General features: G+C 35.7%; 7 protein-coding genes across 7 annotated transcripts; 4 read left to right on the forward strand and 3 right to left on the reverse strand. All coding sequences in view use genetic code 12, as the record gives it.

Annotated features, from left to right (window-relative positions):
* Window positions 1-582: 582 nt before the first annotated feature.
* On the reverse strand, window positions 583-1,825 carry SPAPADRAFT_63224 (uncharacterized protein; the record flags this gene model as incomplete). Its single annotated transcript, XM_007377280.1, has 1 exon — window positions 583-1,825. The coding sequence occupies one exon, from the start codon at window positions 1,779-1,781 to the stop codon at window positions 678-680; it is 1,104 nt and encodes a 367-aa protein (XP_007377342.1).
* Window positions 1,826-2,263: 438 nt separating this feature from the next.
* On the forward strand, window positions 2,264-5,306 carry SPAPADRAFT_157314 (uncharacterized protein; the record flags this gene model as incomplete). Its single annotated transcript, XM_007377281.1, has 1 exon — window positions 2,264-5,306. The coding sequence occupies one exon, from the start codon at window positions 2,451-2,453 to the stop codon at window positions 3,930-3,932; it is 1,482 nt and encodes a 493-aa protein (XP_007377343.1).
* TRY5 (Try5p) lies at window positions 3,975-6,500 on the reverse strand (the record flags this gene model as incomplete). The annotated part of the gene is made up of 1 exon (XM_007377282.1): window positions 3,975-6,500. The coding sequence occupies one exon, from the start codon at window positions 6,498-6,500 to the stop codon at window positions 3,975-3,977; it is 2,526 nt and encodes an 841-aa protein (XP_007377344.1).
* Window positions 6,501-8,678: 2,178 nt separating this feature from the next.
* Window positions 8,679-10,387, forward strand: SPAPADRAFT_52463 (uncharacterized protein; the record flags this gene model as incomplete). Its single annotated transcript, XM_007377283.1, has 2 exons — window positions 8,679-10,289; window positions 10,385-10,387. 2 exons carry the CDS (start codon window positions 8,679-8,681, stop codon window positions 10,385-10,387), a joined length of 1,614 nt encoding a protein of 537 aa, XP_007377345.1.
* Window positions 10,388-10,575: 188 nt separating this feature from the next.
* Window positions 10,576-11,178, reverse strand: SPAPADRAFT_52464 (uncharacterized protein; the record flags this gene model as incomplete). Its single annotated transcript, XM_007377284.1, has 1 exon — window positions 10,576-11,178. The coding sequence occupies one exon, from the start codon at window positions 11,176-11,178 to the stop codon at window positions 10,576-10,578; it is 603 nt and encodes a 200-aa protein (XP_007377346.1).
* A 975-nt stretch (window positions 11,179-12,153) lies between these two features.
* On the forward strand, window positions 12,154-13,906 carry SPAPADRAFT_68480 (uncharacterized protein; the record flags this gene model as incomplete). The annotated part of the gene is made up of 2 exons (XM_007377285.1): window positions 12,154-12,940; window positions 12,969-13,906. 2 exons carry the CDS (start codon window positions 12,154-12,156, stop codon window positions 13,904-13,906), a joined length of 1,725 nt encoding a protein of 574 aa, XP_007377347.1.
* Window positions 13,907-14,913: 1,007 nt separating this feature from the next.
* SPAPADRAFT_143577 (uncharacterized protein) lies at window positions 14,914-16,587 on the forward strand (the record flags this gene model as incomplete). Its single annotated transcript, XM_007377286.1, has 2 exons — window positions 14,914-15,819; window positions 15,898-16,587. The coding sequence occupies 2 exons, from the start codon at window positions 14,914-14,916 to the stop codon at window positions 16,585-16,587; spliced, it is 1,596 nt and encodes a 531-aa protein (XP_007377348.1).
* Between the last annotated feature and the right edge of the window lie 2,628 nt (window positions 16,588-19,215).

Raw genomic sequence — 19,215 nt, forward strand, 5'->3', positions numbered from 1 at the left:
GTGAAATTACAACCAAACGTTCCGGCGTTATACCGTAAAAGTAGTTAATTCCGTGTAATAATATTTTTTGTTTTTGTTTAGTCACGTTGATGGTGGGGTTTGATACGCAGGGCGGATCCTCTGCATTAATAGCATCATTCACGCTATGAAAATTTTCCAACAGTGCATTTCAAGCCCATCTGAAACGATGTGTCATGTTTACAACTGGTTTCGGTAATGGTTCGAGATATTTCCATGACCCCCTCCCCTGAGAGATCAATTCGGGTATCTATACCCGGAGGTAAGTATAACACGCTTTGCGTCAGTAGCTGAGTAATGATCGTGTGAGGACCCCTAGGTCAGATCTCTTCACATCTCCCCACCTCTACAATAGTTCTATTTTTTATAAGATATTCCGATGATTCCACCGCGCTTCAACCTACAACGGATTTCGCGTTACCTCTTCCGATTAAACGGCATCCATGAATCACCTCACCTTTCGAAATCCCCGGGTACGAGGTCAACTCCATAGATGGTCATTCGAAACTACAAACTTTGAGTTCAACTTCTACCGGGTGATGCTGTATCCCCTCAATAACGCCTATCTTGCTCGTATTCTATCTAGTCATGTGTATTACAAATATTTCTATACTTTTTGTTATTTTTGCAAAATGCTTTCACTTGCTCAACTGGTAGCGCTATAGTTCATCTTTTTCAGTTCTATTGTGATCGCCAGGTATTATAACCTTATATTGAATAAACAAATCACCAAATTGTTCAACTTCATCATGTTCCACCAATACAGGCATACCTTTGCCCTTGATGATTTCAACTTCACCATCAACGATGATTTGACCTTTAGCACGTTTCAAGACAAGAGTATCATCTTCGGCATCCAAAAACTTAATCTTACGTTCCCAACCACCATTCATGGCTTCTTTTAATGTTATAGGTTCAGTACGGTATAAATTATTTTGAACACGTCTATAACCCCAACTCTTGGAGAAATCTTCTCTGATATTAATAATTAAATCTCCTGGAACCCAGTTTGGATTTCTATGACCTTCGCCTTCCAAAATATGATTTGAATCTCTTGGTTGACCTGGTTTTATATATATGTCGTAATGTCTTGGTCCTTCCATTACTCCATGACCTTTACATTTATCACAAGGGTGGGTGATGACTTTACCGACACCACCACATTGGTCACATTGCATTCTTACTTGTTGAACCATGCCTGGACCCAATTGATGTTGAACTGTGATGATTCCTGATCCCTTACATCGATCACAGGTATGTTTTTCCTTATCTTTAGACCCAGTCCCTTCACATGTTGGACAATCATTCATCATTCTCACTTCAAACTCGGTAATCTTACCATTGTAGAAATCACTTAACCCGACATTCAAATTGACTTGGACGTTCTCACCTCGTCTCACGCCACGTTGTCTTTGTCTTCCACCACCACCTCCAAAGAACTGGCCAAACATATCGCCGAAATCAAATTGTTGTCCACCATGTGGGTTACCTTCAGGGTCACCGTATTGGTCGTAATTCTTTCTCTTTTCGGCGTTACTCAATACTTCGTATGCTTCACCAATTTCGATAAACTTGTCGTGGGCCTGTTCATCGCCGGGGTTTTTGTCTGGGTGGTATTTAAGACTTAGTTGTTTGTAAGCAGATCGGATCTGCTTGTCGGTGGCGTCCTTGTCGACTCCCAACACTTGATAGAAGTCATGGTGTTGTTTGGCAAGAACGAGTGTAAGCAATAACCAGAGTGTGCTTAGGAGTGAAAGTTGCATTGCGATAATAGCACTAGATTAGTTAAGTGATAGTTGCAAGTTGTGAACAGCAAAAAGTAAAAAAAAAAAAATAAAAAAAAAAAAGATTTTTGATACACGTCAACATTAATTTTTCAAAGTTGCAGATTGTGCGTATTGGTACCAAGATAGTGTAATAACTGCCAACAACATAACTCTAGGTTCATGCAATGTTAATCAAGGATCATTGTTTAATAAATATGACACATATCTATCTCGAGAGTTGTGTATTTAACAAATTTGCTAACAATGAATGATCAGATACGCCATCAGATTGGAAGTGTGCGGCTTTCACTACTCTAGGAAGACTAAACTATATGGTTTATGTTGCGATAAAAACTGATTAAGGTTGCTAATAAATTGACAACGGTATAGTGTAACTACTAAAATCTAAGCTGGTTGTCATTCTGCAGTATTCCTTTCGCCTTTTTGCTGGCCTTTTTCAAACAGAAGTACGATCATTTAAATCTCACAATGTAGACTGCTGTATTGAGTAATATTATGACAGTTTACTTTCCGTGTGAACTGCATCCAAAAAAATAAATCCCTATCAGCCAGTGCGGGGCCGACCAATTCTGAAAAGTCAACCCATTTCAAGGATACCTTCATCGTCTAGAATAACTCCTCTTTCCCACTTACATATTAGCTACTATGCACTGGGAGTACATTCCTATATCAATACGATGCATCCGCGACAACTCGGAACAGGCAATGTCTGGAGTCCACATCATTATCAAGTCTGAACCCAACAATACTATAATTGATGATTTCATATTAACTATAAACCATATAGACGATGTCTCAGACTACACTCTTTTAGTCAACCATGTCCATGAAGACATAGTCTATTGGTATAAATGCGTAATCATAAGCGAAACTAAAGTGGACACTGATCCATTCCTGTATTTCTTAAATCATGGATTTAATTTGTTTCCCCGGGATCAACTTGGCTCTTCACAAATTACCATCTTGAAATTGGTCCTTGCTTCACGACATGACTATTTCAATGAAGTGGTTCACGCAAAGATGTTACCATTCACACTTGGACAGGTTGGGGTAGGTGATCATGTCAAAATCGTGTCATCGCCATTCAACTTTACTAATCTGTTGATATTTAACCAATTTGTGAGTGTGGGGAATATCAACTATAAATTAGACAAGTTTTTCTTGACGGATGTGAAATACTTGGAAAATATGAATGGCGGGGTAGTGGCAACCAAATCTAACCAATCGCTTGGATTAATATTTGGTAATTTACGCAAACTCAATGGCGATGGAGATTTAACGGTTATCATCCCCTGGAAATATGTCTTTACTTTAATTAAACATTTCCTTCCACCGCCACAATCAGTGCGGCGGGCTGCTAACCCTAAACTAAATCCCAAGCCTAAATTGTCCAGTGCCATTACTTCAGTTATTCCTTTAATTATTATCAGTTCCAAGGGTGTCTCCTCGTGGGCTACATGTATCTATTATAATTACCAAACATTAGTCACTAACAGACATGTAATTGAACCATTTTTAAACGATGGGACTTGTCAAATTATTTTCAATGATCATGCCATACAACTCACGCGGAAAAATCTTGTCATTGTACCCCATGAAGATATCGATCTTGCATTTATCTTTGTAAACACAAGATATCTTGATGATTACACAATTGTTGATCCTAAGTTCGATTTAGATGTTGGTGAAGTGGTGCATACCTTGAGCTATGGACTTTTCTTTAATCCCAACTATATCCATCCTATACAATCTGAAGGCATTGTTAACTGTGTTTACGAACTACCAGTGAAGGAAGATTCAGACTTGCATGTAAACAGTGTGATTATCAGTTCGGCTTCTTCGTGGAACGGCTCATCTGGTGGAGGCCTATTCAACAATACTGGTGAATTTCTTGGTCTCATTTGTTCAAATGCCCAGGTAAAACAGCCAGTGTTACCAGATTCATGTGATATGACTGAGAAGTTGCCCAAGTTTTCCTTTATACTACCCGTTGATATAATTGAATATTTTTACAATGAAATCATAACGCACGGAATAACTACAGTTGATATCAGCGATAAGATATCAGATATTTGGAAATTGAAATCATTTCATCATGATATAATTATTGAACCTGCAAAATTATAAACACATGTACAGTTATATATACATTTCTTATTTTTTTTTATTTTAATCCTTTTTAATATCGGTAACTACATCTCTTGTTCGTAAATCACTAGGAAGAATTGGCGGTAATACCAACAAATCCTTTTGCGTGGGCACATTGTTGTTGCTGGCAGATAATATCGGTGGTGGTGGAGGGTACGTTGAATAACTTGAATAGTTAACCTTGTTCATATTCAGAATCAGCTGTTGCAGTGAGATGGGCGTCATGGACATTTGCGTCAGGTATTGCAGATGTTTCATGCTCGTCATTGAACTTGAATTCGACATCATGATAGGTGATTTTGAACCTTCATTAGGATTCGCCATGGTTTGTCCCAATACCCCAAGCGTAATCGAATTTGAACGCTTCATACGGGTATCGTATTCGTATGGTGGTGGAATAGTATAGTTTAATGAAGGAACCGAAGACATATGATGTTGGCGGGTTTTTTCTTGAATGAATTGCAAACTTTGACTGGAGTGATATTCATTTATAAACTTATTCAAGTTGAGTTTGAATATGGACAAGTTGTTGTTAAAGTTGACATTCTGAGATGTGAATGTCTTGACGAAGTTCAACCAATTTTCCAAAATGGAATCAAACTTCATCTTCAAAATCCAGAACCACTTGGCATTGAATTGGAAAGTGTCCACGTTGGTCGTTTGTGCCTGAGTTTGATCGATTCTCGACAAGATGCTCGATTTGTTGTCAATTAACAAGTAGATTAAGTTCTGCAAGATAAAATTATCATCGAATAATTCCAGATTATTCCAAATTATAATTAAGATCTTATTCATGATCAAGTACCATTCAATAATAAACACATTAATATTTTGCAATTGTAAATAATTATAATTCTTCAACTCAATCAAGTTTAAATTGAGGTAGCTGCTAAAGAATATCAACGGATATGATATGATTGACAAATTATTGTTTATGTCAAATGAATTACTCTTGTAGTTGAAAAAAGACATTAATGAAAGTTCCAAATTTGACATATTCATAGGATCTAAAAGACAGTCGTTTATTTGCTTTGTCAATTGTACACCATTGATTTCTTGCAAGGTCAAATAAAGCAATTCCCAATTGTAATACTTTACCGGAATGAACAAGTAGTTGTTCAATAACTCGTGAAATTTCAACGGACTCGAAATAATGACGTTTTTCTTGAACAATTCAAACAACTTGACTGAAGTATCATCATTATTATTGGTTAAATGTAAATTTATCGACTTGTTGATTAAAATTATCGAATTGTGCAAGACATTTTTGGAATCATATAAAATTGATTTTGAGTCTGTTTGATTATGGTGACATTTTAACTCATTAGCAAAAGTGGCAACAATAATCAGTTTTAAGAAATCATCATTGAAATCAATATTGATAAATGACTTGGAAAACTTGATCATCAACAGTTGTAACGTTTCATTACCTTTTACAATCTTGTTTAAACAGAATTGGTAGATTTTTGGTGATGAGGATTTCATATAGTTTGACAAGATAATATAAATATTCCAGAATAAGTTGATATTTAAATCAATTAAATTGTCATTAGAATTCAAATCTTTAAGGTTGGAGATAATAATAAAACTTATATCGTTCAAATAGTTAAGAATGACATCATTGTTGATATAGATTGACTCGTCGTCTTGCTCTTCTTCCTGCTCAATATTTTCCAAATTATAGTTTAGATAAATAAAAGATAACAAGAATAAGTTGGTTAAGATTTCAATCTGATCAAGTAGGTTATTATTATTGTTGTATTGTGGAATTAACTTCTTGATGAGCAAATTCCAACTCTTTTTGAAGTAGTGGATTGACTTGCTTGGATTATTATTGATAATACAACCTAACGACACAATGGAATATATAATCCCAACTTTAAAATTGTTTAATGGAACATTTTCATTGTTATTGTTATTGTTATTGTTGTATCCATTCAAATAATAAATCAAATCCTTCAACATCTTATCGAATATATTAAACTGGTTAGACTGATTCATAATGTTGATATACCCAATAAGGAAATTGTCATTGACAGAATTATTACTATTGCTCCCATCAAACTTAATCAACATTGTCTCCAACTTCTTGGTAATTGACAATAAATGAATCAAGTCATGATTTCCTGAAGGTTCCAGCACTGACTTCTTACGTTTCTTGTGTTCCATGTTCATATCCTGTTCGTATAATGAATACAGATCAGATACCGAATCATCCATGTGCATATTGGCACTATTGTGAGTCATGTAATTCTCAGCAATGGGACTTTCGTTGGACAGGGTGCTCGATGATTCGACAGTCAAACCAACAGTGGTGGGATTATTCAAGCTTTTGTTTGACGGTAAATTCATATTATGGTTGTTGCTGTTATTGTGAACGGTCCTAACATGACGTTGTAATAAATCTCGTCGAACAAAAGAACTAGTACAGTTTAAACAATGGAATGGCTTCTCGTTGGTATGAGACCGTTCATGACGTTGCTTATGTTCTGATCTTGTAAATGCACGTGCACAAAATGCACATATATATTTCTTTTGAGTGGCCATGGTGAACTATTTCTTGTCCATGGAAAATGGGTGTATTTGGTTTAATTTTTGCAGCAATTGAATTTAGTGAAAATTACCCCCACTTTCTTTTTTTTTCCGCGGGTGGGGACCTGGACGTTCTTGACAGATTTTAAAGTGGGGCAGGCAAATAAAACCAAAGTTCTACAAATAAAAAAGTGTTAGGAGCAAAAGTTGGTACAAAACTTTTAATAAAAGCTTAAAGGGAATTGTTAAAATTATATATATTGAAATTGTTCCCCACTGAGTCCAGGAGGGGGTGTTGTTTTTTTTGTTTTTATTTTATTTTATTTAGCCCAGGTCCAGGAGGAGGAGAGCCTTTTTGTTGTCTAGACACAAATGGGGAAATCCCCGCATGACAATTTTTTCGTCTCCTCTTTATTTTCTTTTTATTTCTTCTGCATTGTTCTCCTCTTACATTCCTCCTATTTTTACTTATTTTTTTTACTTATTTTCAAGTCTAGTTATAGTAATGTTGCCGCTACCAATGGCGTCAGTATGATCCACTAATTGAAATTTTCATTGTTGGAATGAACTGATTTCAAAAAGGAAAATATCTCGGTTCAACTATTGGTTTGGTAAGAGCTGCATAACTAAGTATACAGCTAATGCAACCAATCAACCAACCAACCAGCACCAGATTCGTTGACACAAAAACTACTAAGAATATTCGGTAATTCCCCCTTGAAAAAAAACTTTCTTGTGATAAATGAAAAGAATCTGGATTGTTCAATCGAACAAATTGTCTTAATTGTATCCAGCAATTGTGTGTTCGCCCAAGATTTGCTTTTGTAATTCCATTGTTCCCATTCATCGTAAATATTATTTTTTCTTGTTTTCTACTAACAAAAAAGCTAATTTTGAGGTGGCGGGGGGGAATGAGTGGAGTCCGGTGGGGGTACGCGGTGGGGGTAGGCTAGTAGTGAATGTCCCTTTTTTTTTGTGTGATCCCCTCTTTGACTAAATCCAAAAAAAAATTCAATGATTCACACCCCCACTTGTAGCATAACCCCACCTGTCAAATGTCACCCAAGTTAATTTCTTGAAATTGTGGTTGTTATTATTTTTATGGTGCTAGCCTTATGGAACACTTCATAACCGATCTGACCGAATGAAGCACAAATAGAACAATTGAAGAACAATCATATGTGGTAATGTGGTTAATCTAGAATGTTCTCGTTAATTCGTAATTGTGTTTCCCTTCAAAATTCGAGAAATTGCTTAATTATACATTGTATAATAGCTAAGCACTTATTAGTAATACCCGCAATAAATTATAAAGGCAATTGTAGGCTTGAACGGGAAAACTCTCAGCACGTGACTTCCATCCAAACAATAACCAGTTATTACTGTTTCGGGTATTCTACCTGTTCAGGGCAATTGCGTCCACGTTGAATAAAATGAAAAATTCTTTTCCTGAAACTTGATCTGGTATAAACAATAGTTCAGTTCAGGGGATACTATAAACAATGGGCTAGATAATTCAATCAATTGCCTTTTATAACATTTTATTTCATCAACCAATCACTGCCGAAGAATTACTTTTGGTACGGCTGGAAATCATGACTAGTAAGATTTTTCAACTCAAGAGGGAAAGAAATAGAGGGAGGGGGATTTAGAGAAATTACTGAATTTACTGTCTTATTCAATCTGTGTTGATAACATGTTTTTTATTTAAGTAACTGATTCTGCTTTGTTTCTTGGAACAAGGGTAGTATTAGATCAGCACTTTTTGGAAATTGAACAGAATAAAGCACACTCAACTCCAATTGCAATTACACTAGCTAAACACTAGCTGATCCTATTACTATCATGTCAGCTACGTATATTATTTGCGTACTGTTACCGCCGCCTCAGTTTACCCAACGTATTTGATACCATCTCAAAAAGTATGGTATCGCCAAGAAAAAAAAATTGCTGCAATTTATTTTTCCTCCGTAACCCCAAATCTTAGATCTCTGTTTATATCAGTTGAGGAGTTCCGTAATTGAAACTAGCACAAACTAATCGAATTTCACAATATTTCCAATTCTTTAACACTAAGGCAGCTAGACACATATAAGGTAGAACACCGTAATTATGCAAAGATTATAAAAGCCCACTTTGTTCGAATTTTAGTCCCACATAAGCCCTTTTTTTTGTAATTGATATAGTTATATAATGAGATTATTAATCGTGATAGTTGGCTGGTTCCTTATTGGAATAATTGCTCTTGATGTTAGCTCTAGTTCAACAGTCACTTATACAAACACTAACCTTTACTATCAAAATGTTCTCGTTGAATCTAGTGCAATTTTATCCCTTATCAACACAGCTGCGTTTTATATTCCATCATTTTCAATTCAGAGCTTGGGACAATTTTTTCTCAAGAACTTCTTTTCAAGTTCTATGCAAGTCATAAATATGGATAATAAAGGTTATGTTTTATTTGATTTCCTGGCCTTTTCTTCCATGGGTTCTCCTTTTACTTTTACTACTAGTGCTAAAAATAGTGGTGAGTTTATAGTCTATGGAGTATCTTTGAATGTAGTAATGACTGGAGTAGAAAATACTGGATCAATGACATTTTGGGGAACTGGAGGACAGGTTAACCTTAATAACCCTACCAATACTGGTAATATATGTTTCCATAGTGTACAAGGAACGATGCAGAATCCGAATGGTGCAGGTTGTTATGCTCTTTATCAATCATATGTTTATGCTAACGCGGTACGTTCTGATTTTGAACCATATGTTGTATTTGAAGGTATCAACAATGCGTTCATTGTTCAATATGGTAACTCGGCATTACACTATACTTTAGCTAACTTTGGTTTATCAAATTTTGTGATTATCCCTATTCAAGAATACGCCGGATATACTTATAATCCTAGTGGAGTTCTTACTATTTATCTGGGTCCTAATCTGATCACATTAAATATCGGTACTGGGTATAACCCAAATAGATTCCGTTTTTCTCTTGGTGCCCTGTATATCTATTTTCAATATCTTGATCCTGCTCCGCCTGAAGCAAATCAGGGAGGTTGTTCTTGTGTATTAAATACCAATCCACCTCCTCCTCCAGTTGTATCAACTATTCAATCTTCCTCAAGTGAGGTACAAGAAACTAGTAGTAGTGAAGAAGTTCTCACTACAAATTCCCCAGAAGAGTCGTCTGCTATTGAAATTACGACTGCTGAAGAGACTATGCCAATTGATGGTACTTCTAGTGGAGATGTATTCACTACTAATCCTCCTGAGGTGACTTCCCTGGTAGTTATTACTCCTGAAGAAACTAGTCCGGCTCAAAGTACCTCGATTGAATTAGAATCAACTGTGATTGAATATTCTACAAGTGAAGAAGAAACTACCTCCAGCAATTTAGAGCAAACTTCTTCTTCAAGTGAATTATTAGAAACTTCTTCTTCAAGTGAAATATTAGAAACTACTTCAGTTGAGTCAACAGAAATTGCAAGTAGTTCTGATGACCAAGCAAGTTCTACTGAGATTGAAATTACCTCGAGCCATACGGAATTCTCCTTACTGTTTGAAATTACATCGAGTGTAATAGAATCATCTCCTGAATATTTTAGCACCTCAGATGGACAAGTCGAGTCCACTCCTAGTACCACTCAGATGGAAATAACCACTAGTATGAACGAATATACAGAGTTTTCATCCACATCAATTGAAATAGAGGAGTCTTCTCTGAGTCAAGCAACTACTACCGAGAAAGAAGCCACATCTATTGAGCCAACTGAAATAGTTACTTCTATATCTGAAGTTGAGGAAGTAACCAATTCTGAATCTACAGGGAGTATCACGAACGAAGAATCTTTGGAAATCCAATCATCTACAGCTGATGCGGAAACAACAATTGACTACAGTGAAAGTATTAGAATACATGAAACAACAACAGTTGAATCCACAAGCGAGACCACTTCAAGTGAAATCGAAGAAACTACTACTGTAGCTAGTTCTACGGAATCATCCAGCGTAGCTAGTTCCACAGAAGCATCTAGCATAACTAGTACTTCTAGTAGCAGTACTAGTAATAGTAGCACTAGCATCAGCAGTGTCAAACCAAGTAGTAGCTCCAAACATAGTACCAACAAACATAGTACCAACAAGCACAGTACTGCCAAACATAGCACCACCAAAAACCAGTAGTACCAAAACAAGCAGCAGCTCCAAACATAGTACCAACAAACATAGTACCAACAAGCACAGTACTGCCAAACATAGCACCACCAAAACCAGTAGTACCAAAACAAGCAGCAGCTCCAAACATAGTACCAACAAACATAGCACAACCAAATGCAGCACAACCAAACACAGAATTACCAAAACAAGCAGTACCAGAACAAGCAGTAGCAGCATCAAAACCAGTACTACCAGAACTAGCACTACCAGAACTAGCACTACCAAGACTAGTAGCACCAAGAGTAGCACCAAGCCCAGCAGTGTTAGAACTAGTAGCACCAGAACTAGTAGCACCAAGAGCAGCAGTGTTAGAACTAGCAGTACCAAAACTAGTAGTACCAGAACTAGCAGCACCAGAACTAGTAGCACCAAGAGCAGCAGTGTTAGAACTAGCAGTACCAAGAGCAGTAGTACTCGTAAATCTGCCGCCCCAACACATTGCAGTAAGGATCATGGAGGTTGGGAAGATAATTGTCATGACAATGATAACGGTAATGGTAAAGGTCACAAACGTGACACTGTTCAAAATAATTCTGGTTATTCAAACAATAATCATATTTCCTTCTTACTTGTGGTTGTTTTATTCTTATCGTTGATGTAACTTACAGCTTGAGCTGGTATTTTGTTCACGATTATTTTTATCAAATTATTAATTATTATTTACTTTTATTGACTGTTATGTTGCTGATCACTGAAGATCATTGATCTCAATTTATTTTATTGGCAACCTTTACTTGTCCTATGTAGTGAACTTATCTTTATAGTCTAATTTGATTTCAAAGTTAGAACAATATTGCTAGCGGGTGTAATAGTAACATTGATAAAGTTTTATTTTGTGAGCAAGAACAACCCAAGATTTTTGCACTCTAATGGATGCAAAATTCTCAAAACTTGTAATTTGAGAAGTCTAACATTGCGTTAAAGCCGGTTGTGTTGACAAAAGAACATAATAAATAAAATATTTTTAAACAAAAGAATATGTTTGGAAAATATGACATAAGTACAACTGATATAGAGCGGGGATTAAGATCAGTTACTAGGCTTTGGTGGTGCTTTACGTTACGTTACATTTCATCCATAATAAGTTCATATGGATTACTAACTCCGATTTTCAAAACAAAAAAGAAACGCAGGCATAATGTTCGTAAATTGAAAACTTGCAAGTTTTCAACTTTGCAGATGCGACAACAATGGTATCGCCAAGAAAACTGCTGCAACTTATTTTCTATCGTAACCAAGATTTAGATCTTCACTTATCAAAGGGGGGTTCGTAAGTGCAATTTTAGTCATACAAAGTAGGAAATTTCATCTATGGTAATAATATTTCTCCTTCTTTCATGATAAGTTGCCAATGTGATACACATGTGGTAAATTTTCGTAAAGATTATAAAAAGCCCACTTCTGTTCCAATTAGACTCTCATAAGCCCGTTTTTGTAATTGAAACAATAAGAAATGAGATTAATAATTGCAATTACTACTTGGTTCCTTTCAGGAGCAATTGCTCTTGATGTTAGTTCAACAGTTACTTATACCAGCACTTCTGTTTTCTTTGAGCCCCTTCATGTTTCAGGGATATTGACCCTTTTGGATACAGTTTTATTTGCTGCAATTCCGTTTACAATTGATGCTTTGGCATATTTCTTCCTTAGGAATACCAGCCCTTCAACTATCCGGACTTCAGACATGGTAAACAATGGGTATGCTCTTTTTGATGTACTGGGAACTAACTCCGTATACATTCCATTCCAAAATTCCAATCAAAATAACGGTGAATTTATAGTATATGGTCAGCACCTAGATGTTGCCATGTATGGAGTTGAAAATGATGGGTCGATGACATTTTGGGGTGATACAGGGCTGGTTAGTATCGATGGAATCACTAATGCAGGTAGTATCTGTTTTCATAATCAATTAGGGATGCTATATAGGCCAGGAGGGAAAGGAAGTTATACTCTTTCACAATCCACAGTTTTTGCTAATTCGGTACAATCTGACTTTGACCCCCGTATAACTTTTGAGGGAAGTGGCAATGGGTTTGTTAACCAGAATGGTGATCCAGCTTTACACTATACTTTAGTTAATTTTGGAGGTTCGAATTATGTGTCAGTTCCTAATCAAGGGTATACCAGATATACTTACAGTGAATCTGATGGGATTTTCACTATGTTCATGAGCTCTAATCAAATAGTATTTGACATTGGTTTGGGGTACATTAACGGGTTTAATATAACCATCACTAGTCAGTTCATTTTTTTTTCTGTATTTAGATGCAGCACCTGGAACAGCAAATCAGGGGGGTTCTGTATGTGAATTGAACTTAAATCCATTTGGTGGTGGATCGACTCTGTCAGTGGAAGGATCTTCATCAAGTGAAGCAGTGGAACCTACTCTGGAAGAGTCAACTGAAATTGAAACCACTTCAGATGAAGTAGAAACATCTACTGAGGTTGTAACTAGCACTAGTGATATAGAGGAATCTACTCAGGGTGATACTACAATTGATGAAGCTACATCTGTAGTGACCACCACAGATATTGACACTACTACACCTGTGGTAGAGGAAAGTACTACGCCAGAACCTGCTTCAAGTGAAGAAGAAACGACTTCTGCAGTTAGCTCCGTTACGGATTCTTCTAGCGTCGGTAGCTCTTCCAGCAGCACTCCAAGACCACCTAGTTGTAAAAAGGTTAATGGAAAGTGGAAAGGAAATTGTCCTGGACATGGTCATGATAACGGGAATGGTCATGATCATAGACCTGGTAAAGGCCACGGAAATGATCATAACAACGGACATGGAAATGATCATAATAATGGTCATGGAAATGGTCATAATAATGGTCATGGAAATGATCATAATAATGATCATAACAACGGACATGGAAACGATCATAACAATGGGCACGATAATGGACATGGTAACAACAATAATGGACACAATAATGGACATGGGAATGATCATGGCAACAATAACAACAAAGGTAACAACAAGAATAACAACTACGATAATGGTAATGGACATGGAAATGACCACGACAATAAAAATGGTAATAGTAATGGAAAAGGTAAAGGAAATGATAATAAGGATAATAACGGTCATGGTAAAGGTCACAAGCGGGAAGCTATTCAAGAGAACTCAACTAGCTCGGCCAATAAGCGTATTAGTATGTTGCTTGTAATTGCTTTGTTTTTGACTGTTATTATTTGATTTCAAATCATTTCTATCTTGCAGTTGATCTGCTAAACTACTCTGGTAGTTGGTATAATAACCATATTATGTTTTCGCCTGTTTTTCTTTTGGTATTATAAGTATTTGTAGTGCAGTTGATCTGTATCCACCAATACATAATATGTTCTCGAAATATTTATTTTTGCATTAATGGAGATATACATTGTTGCAAAATTATGCCAAAATAAAATTAATATTTAATAATTCTATGAAATAATAAAAGTATTTTGTACTAGAATAGCACATGTAATATGGCTAAACTAATATAGATTTTTTTGGGTTAATCAAATTTGTACATATCTAATAAAGTCAATTTAACGTGTAACCTTAGAATGGTAAATAAGAACGACCGGAACCGTTTTCCGAAACACCGAAACACCGATCGGAACGGTGCAGGCGAAAACTAAAGTACAAAATAGAACAAAAAAAAATTGCAATATATTTTTACTTTATATAAAGAGCAATTCCAATGCATACAAATAGCTACCCCAATCAACCATACCTAGAATTACTTAATTAACCCCACCAACAACCGTTTGTAAACATATATTTCAAGTTTGTTTTGATAACTACACGTGCATTATTAAATTCATTGTCCACGAAGAACAAGAAAAAAAAAAAGAAACGATGACATAATGTTCGCAAAATCGATCAGGTACCGAGATGTTAAATCGTCAACTTTACAAGTGAGTGTTTTAGTTTAAGATGAAGTAATCTCGTTTCCAAGTTATATCAATTTACACAGTTACGACGTAATTAGGCGTGGATGATTCCATTCACCAAACAATCTGTCGCTGAGTGTGGTGTCATTGTTAATTTAATTCATGACGTGTGCCGGTGCATAAACCACAATTATCCACTCCGAGCCTCATAATCATATATCCGTGACACCGATCGGGGTTATAAAAATTTTTTTCCCTTTAAATATAAACTGTTTTCTTTTCCGTTTTTACTTTTTTTGATTACTTCAGGGACCTAACATCACCATGTCATATAAAGATACGCTAAAGGACTTCCCGGTCCGACAAATGCTTATCATTTGTCTAATAAGATTTTCAGAACCATTAGCATTCACATCATTATTCCCTTATGTTTATTTTATGATTCGAGATTTCCAGATTGCTAAACTGGAACAAGATATCTCAAAGTATAGTGGATATTTAGCATCATCATTTGCATTTTGCCAGTTTATATTTGCAGTGCGATGGGGAAAACTTTCGGATAGAATTGGTAGAAAATTCATCTTGTTGATTGGTCTTGCCGGAACGTCAATTTCACTTTTGTTATTTGGGTTCAGTCAAAATTATTATTGGGCGTTAGCGGCAAGATCACTTGCTGGAGTCCTTAATGGGAATGTTGCCGTTTTGAGAACAGCCATTGGTGAAATTGCAACTGAAAAAAGACATCAACCATTGGCATTTTCTACCTTGCCACTTTTATTCAACTTTGGGGCAATTATTGGTCCTGCTATTGGAGGTTCAAAGTACTTGACACATCCAAATCCAAAGAATCCATATCATCACGATGAAGATACTATGTCGGTATTGCAAGAATCGTTATACCAGCGATTTATCACTAAATACCCCTATGCATTATCAAATATTGTGGTTGCTTTATTTTTATGGTTTAGTCTTATTTGTGGGATTTTATTTTTGGAAGAAACTCATGAAGTTTTCAAATATCGTCATGATTATGGTGTAGATTTGGGTGATTGGTTGTTAAGCAAAGTTGGTATCAGTACTCCTGTTAGACCATGGCAAGCAAATTACAACAGTAACAAGACACCCGAAGTCACCGAAACAACTACATTATTATCCGATTCCGAATCTATCAACAGCCAAGACTTGTCAGATATTGACTCATCAGATATAGCTTCTTCTGAACTGGACCCAGTTGGTGATAGTGTCAAACCATATTTGTCTCGAGAAATGTCAAGAACCATAGTCGATACTTATTCCAGTGACACAAAGCCATACAGACCTTCTTACAAGAATGCATTCACACCAAAAGTTATTCGTGTCATTACAGGTAATTTCATTATTTCCCTCCATAGTGTTACGTATAATGAATTCTTACCTGTGTTTCTTGCATCTAGATTCCAACCAGATAAATTGAAATTCCCATTCAAGATTGTTGGTGGGTTAGGTCTTGATGTCAGTTATATCGGGACACTTTTTTCATCTACAGGTATAATGGGTATGTTAATTGTCCTTTTAGTTTTCCCTATTATTGATGCCAAGTTAGGAACAGTGAATGGTTACAGATTTAGCGTTTCCATATTCCCATTCTTATATTTTGTTGTTCCATTTGCAATTTTCACATTACATGAATACAATCCATTTTTCCCAACTTGGTTCACGCCAATTTTACTTTATTCATTAACTTCAATAAAGACATTGGCTTCCGCAACAGGTATGCCCCAAGTTATGATTTTGAATCACCGGGCAGCAGCAAAGGAACACCGTGCGTATGTTAATAGTGCTACCATGAGTATCATTGCCTTGGCTAGATGTGCTGGTCCAATGATTTTTGGGTATTTGATGTCATTGGGGGATAAATTGAATATGGGTGAATTAATCTGGTGGTCAATGTCGCTTTTGGCATTTGTGGGTATGATTCAATCTTATTGGATGTCAGAGGATGACGAAGAGGAAGATTAGTAGTTTATAGACATATATAGATTTTGCAGTTTTAATTCGTAAATTCTAATTTGAAGCAGGCCTTTATTGCATGAACTATTCTTTTTCGTAGTTGGTATTCACCAAATATTTGTAGTCGATTGAAACTGTTTGATTCTTAGGAATATTTGAACAGTCTGAAAGTTGTTTCCTTAAATAAGTACTTCCTAGAAGTATAGTTGAATTTGCAAAATGTTGCAAATATGACGTATCATGCATATAATTAGGCCACAAAAAAATAATCTGATTTATTTTTTATATATATATATATGCGGTATTTTTCTTGTTGTGTGCCTAACCGGGAAATCCCACACAAAGAAAAAAAAACATGTCATTGGGTCATTTGTCATGACAAAATTATATGCTCATCGATTAAAACTAGGGGTTCCAGTTCGTTCCGGGAACATGATACCGGATAAAGGGGTAACCGATTAAATTAACAATCTCTTGATCTTGTAGATAGAACATGATAACAACATTTTAACTGTTATCAGTTAACATGGAATGCTGGTCAACCAATGAAATATGAATTAGATAAGTCATTAATTCATCGGACAAACCGCACGACTTTGTTAAAAAATATTCGGCGAGATGTATACAATCAAACGTTATGATGATAGTTGTTGTGTTTAAAACGTGTATATGTATTATAAAAACATCAGTATAAAAAAACACTAACTATATAAAAAACAATGTAGTTACAAGCTGAACATCATGTTTAAATAAACGATTCCCCAATCATCTATCCAAGCAATTAATTCAAAGTGTCTTGTTTGTGATGAATCATAATTAGTAATTATATTAATGATAAAATTCCCCAATTTCACCATTAACAAACCAAAATTGTAATTTAAAGTAGCGACATATAACTGCCACAATTAATATAAAAAAAACTGGTAATATTTTCCCTAATTCCCTGTAATAGATAATAATATTAAATTTTGTAGAAAGAATAAACAACGAACACAGCAGAAAGATCAGCAACAATGTCTTTCACTGGTGGTAGTAGAAACAATTAATAAAAAAAACCAAGCAAGATTCGTATTATAGTATAAAAACAAGCAGACACATGGATAGTGTGTTCTCAAGTCAAGTCAAGTTTGATGACCGTTTAAAATCTTTGTTGAGACTTCTTGGCCTTGAGTTTCTTTTGGATGAAAACACCCATGACGGCAACGAAAGCACAGAAGATTAAACAAAACACAAGAATAACACCGGCTGGCAACATTTTTAATTTAAATCTTTGTCAATTAGAAAAGAGATTGAAAAGAAGCAAGAAAAAGAACGGAAAAAAATCAATTGGGAAATCTCAGTAATTTATAACTTTATTTATTTGTTCATCACTAAATTTTTTTGTTCAGATTGAGGTAATTAAAATAAAAACACTTTTCCCAGCGAAGACACTGAGCGGCTTTCTTTTTTTTTCAATTTTTCTGCCCGTTGTGCGAAGTGAAGTAAAAAAATAATTCAACAACAAAGTAAATAAAAAAACGCACATCATGCAAACAAACAGAACTACACATTGAAAAAAAAAATATTTTTGTGAAAAGTGTGTGTGATGACAATATTTCCGACAAAACCGGGGAGAGATATAATTTGTGGAAAACCAAGGTACAAACTGCTATCACCGAGGGATTTTTCAAATTGACTCGGAGTAAATAAACCTACAAAACCATCTCCGCCCGAGAAGTCGTAAAGTCGACCTACAGTAGTGTGCGATTATAGAATGGGAAGGTCTTTATATAGTAACGCCCCATCATCTTCAATCCCATCGCAAAAATATCATCAGATCCCAAGTTATTTTTCGCATGACTTGGCTGGACTCGTGGTTAATGATATCATTTCACCTACATTTTTTTAAAAATTTCTACATTGTAATTATATTGGGCTAACGTGCCGACGACAGATACTTGCTTACATTTAGCAATAGATCGAGATCGGATTATTCAGCATAAATTACCAAGGTTTTTTTTTCCACCTCCACTGAAGTAATTCGTTTAAGGCCCCCTCCTCGCGAGATTGGAAAAAAACGTCCGCAAAAATTTCTATTTTTTTTTGTTGCTGATAATGTTTTGTAAACATATTTAAGTCCGGATTAGCTTGTTTTGTGCGCTGCTGGACGAGTGTCTTCCTAGCCAGCTATTTCATCAGATAAAGCTTAAACTGAAATTACTCATTCCAAGCACATAGAGTCCCTGTAAGTAATATGATAAGCTTTTTAGTAAAAAAAACCCCTTGTCTGTACAATGCCCCACAACGCTATCACCCCTCCAAGAAAACCCATATTACTAAGTCAATATTGATGTTGTGTTTTACCTAGCCGTTTTTGAACCGAACGGCATTAAAAATCACCCGCGCTATGACCAGCGAAAAAAAAAAATAAAGAAAAAAGAAATGGTGGGAAAGGTTTAAGCCGGGCCGGATTCTAACCGTAAACATTTTCTTTTTGTGCTGCGACATTTTTTTTCAATTGCAGTTTCTTGTTCTATTCCTTTTAGTAGATCTAAGCCGTTAACCAAGATATATTAATCTGATAATGTGGCTTGCAGATTTAGGGCTGAAATGATGTTCGTCGTATTAAGCTTTGCCAATGTCACATTTTTTGAGAAT

Source organism: Spathaspora passalidarum (assembly GCF_000223485.1).
Source record: "Spathaspora passalidarum NRRL Y-27907 unplaced genomic scaffold SPAPAscaffold_7, whole genome shotgun sequence".
NCBI classification, from domain to species: domain Eukaryota; kingdom Fungi; phylum Ascomycota; class Pichiomycetes; order Serinales; family Debaryomycetaceae; genus Spathaspora; species Spathaspora passalidarum.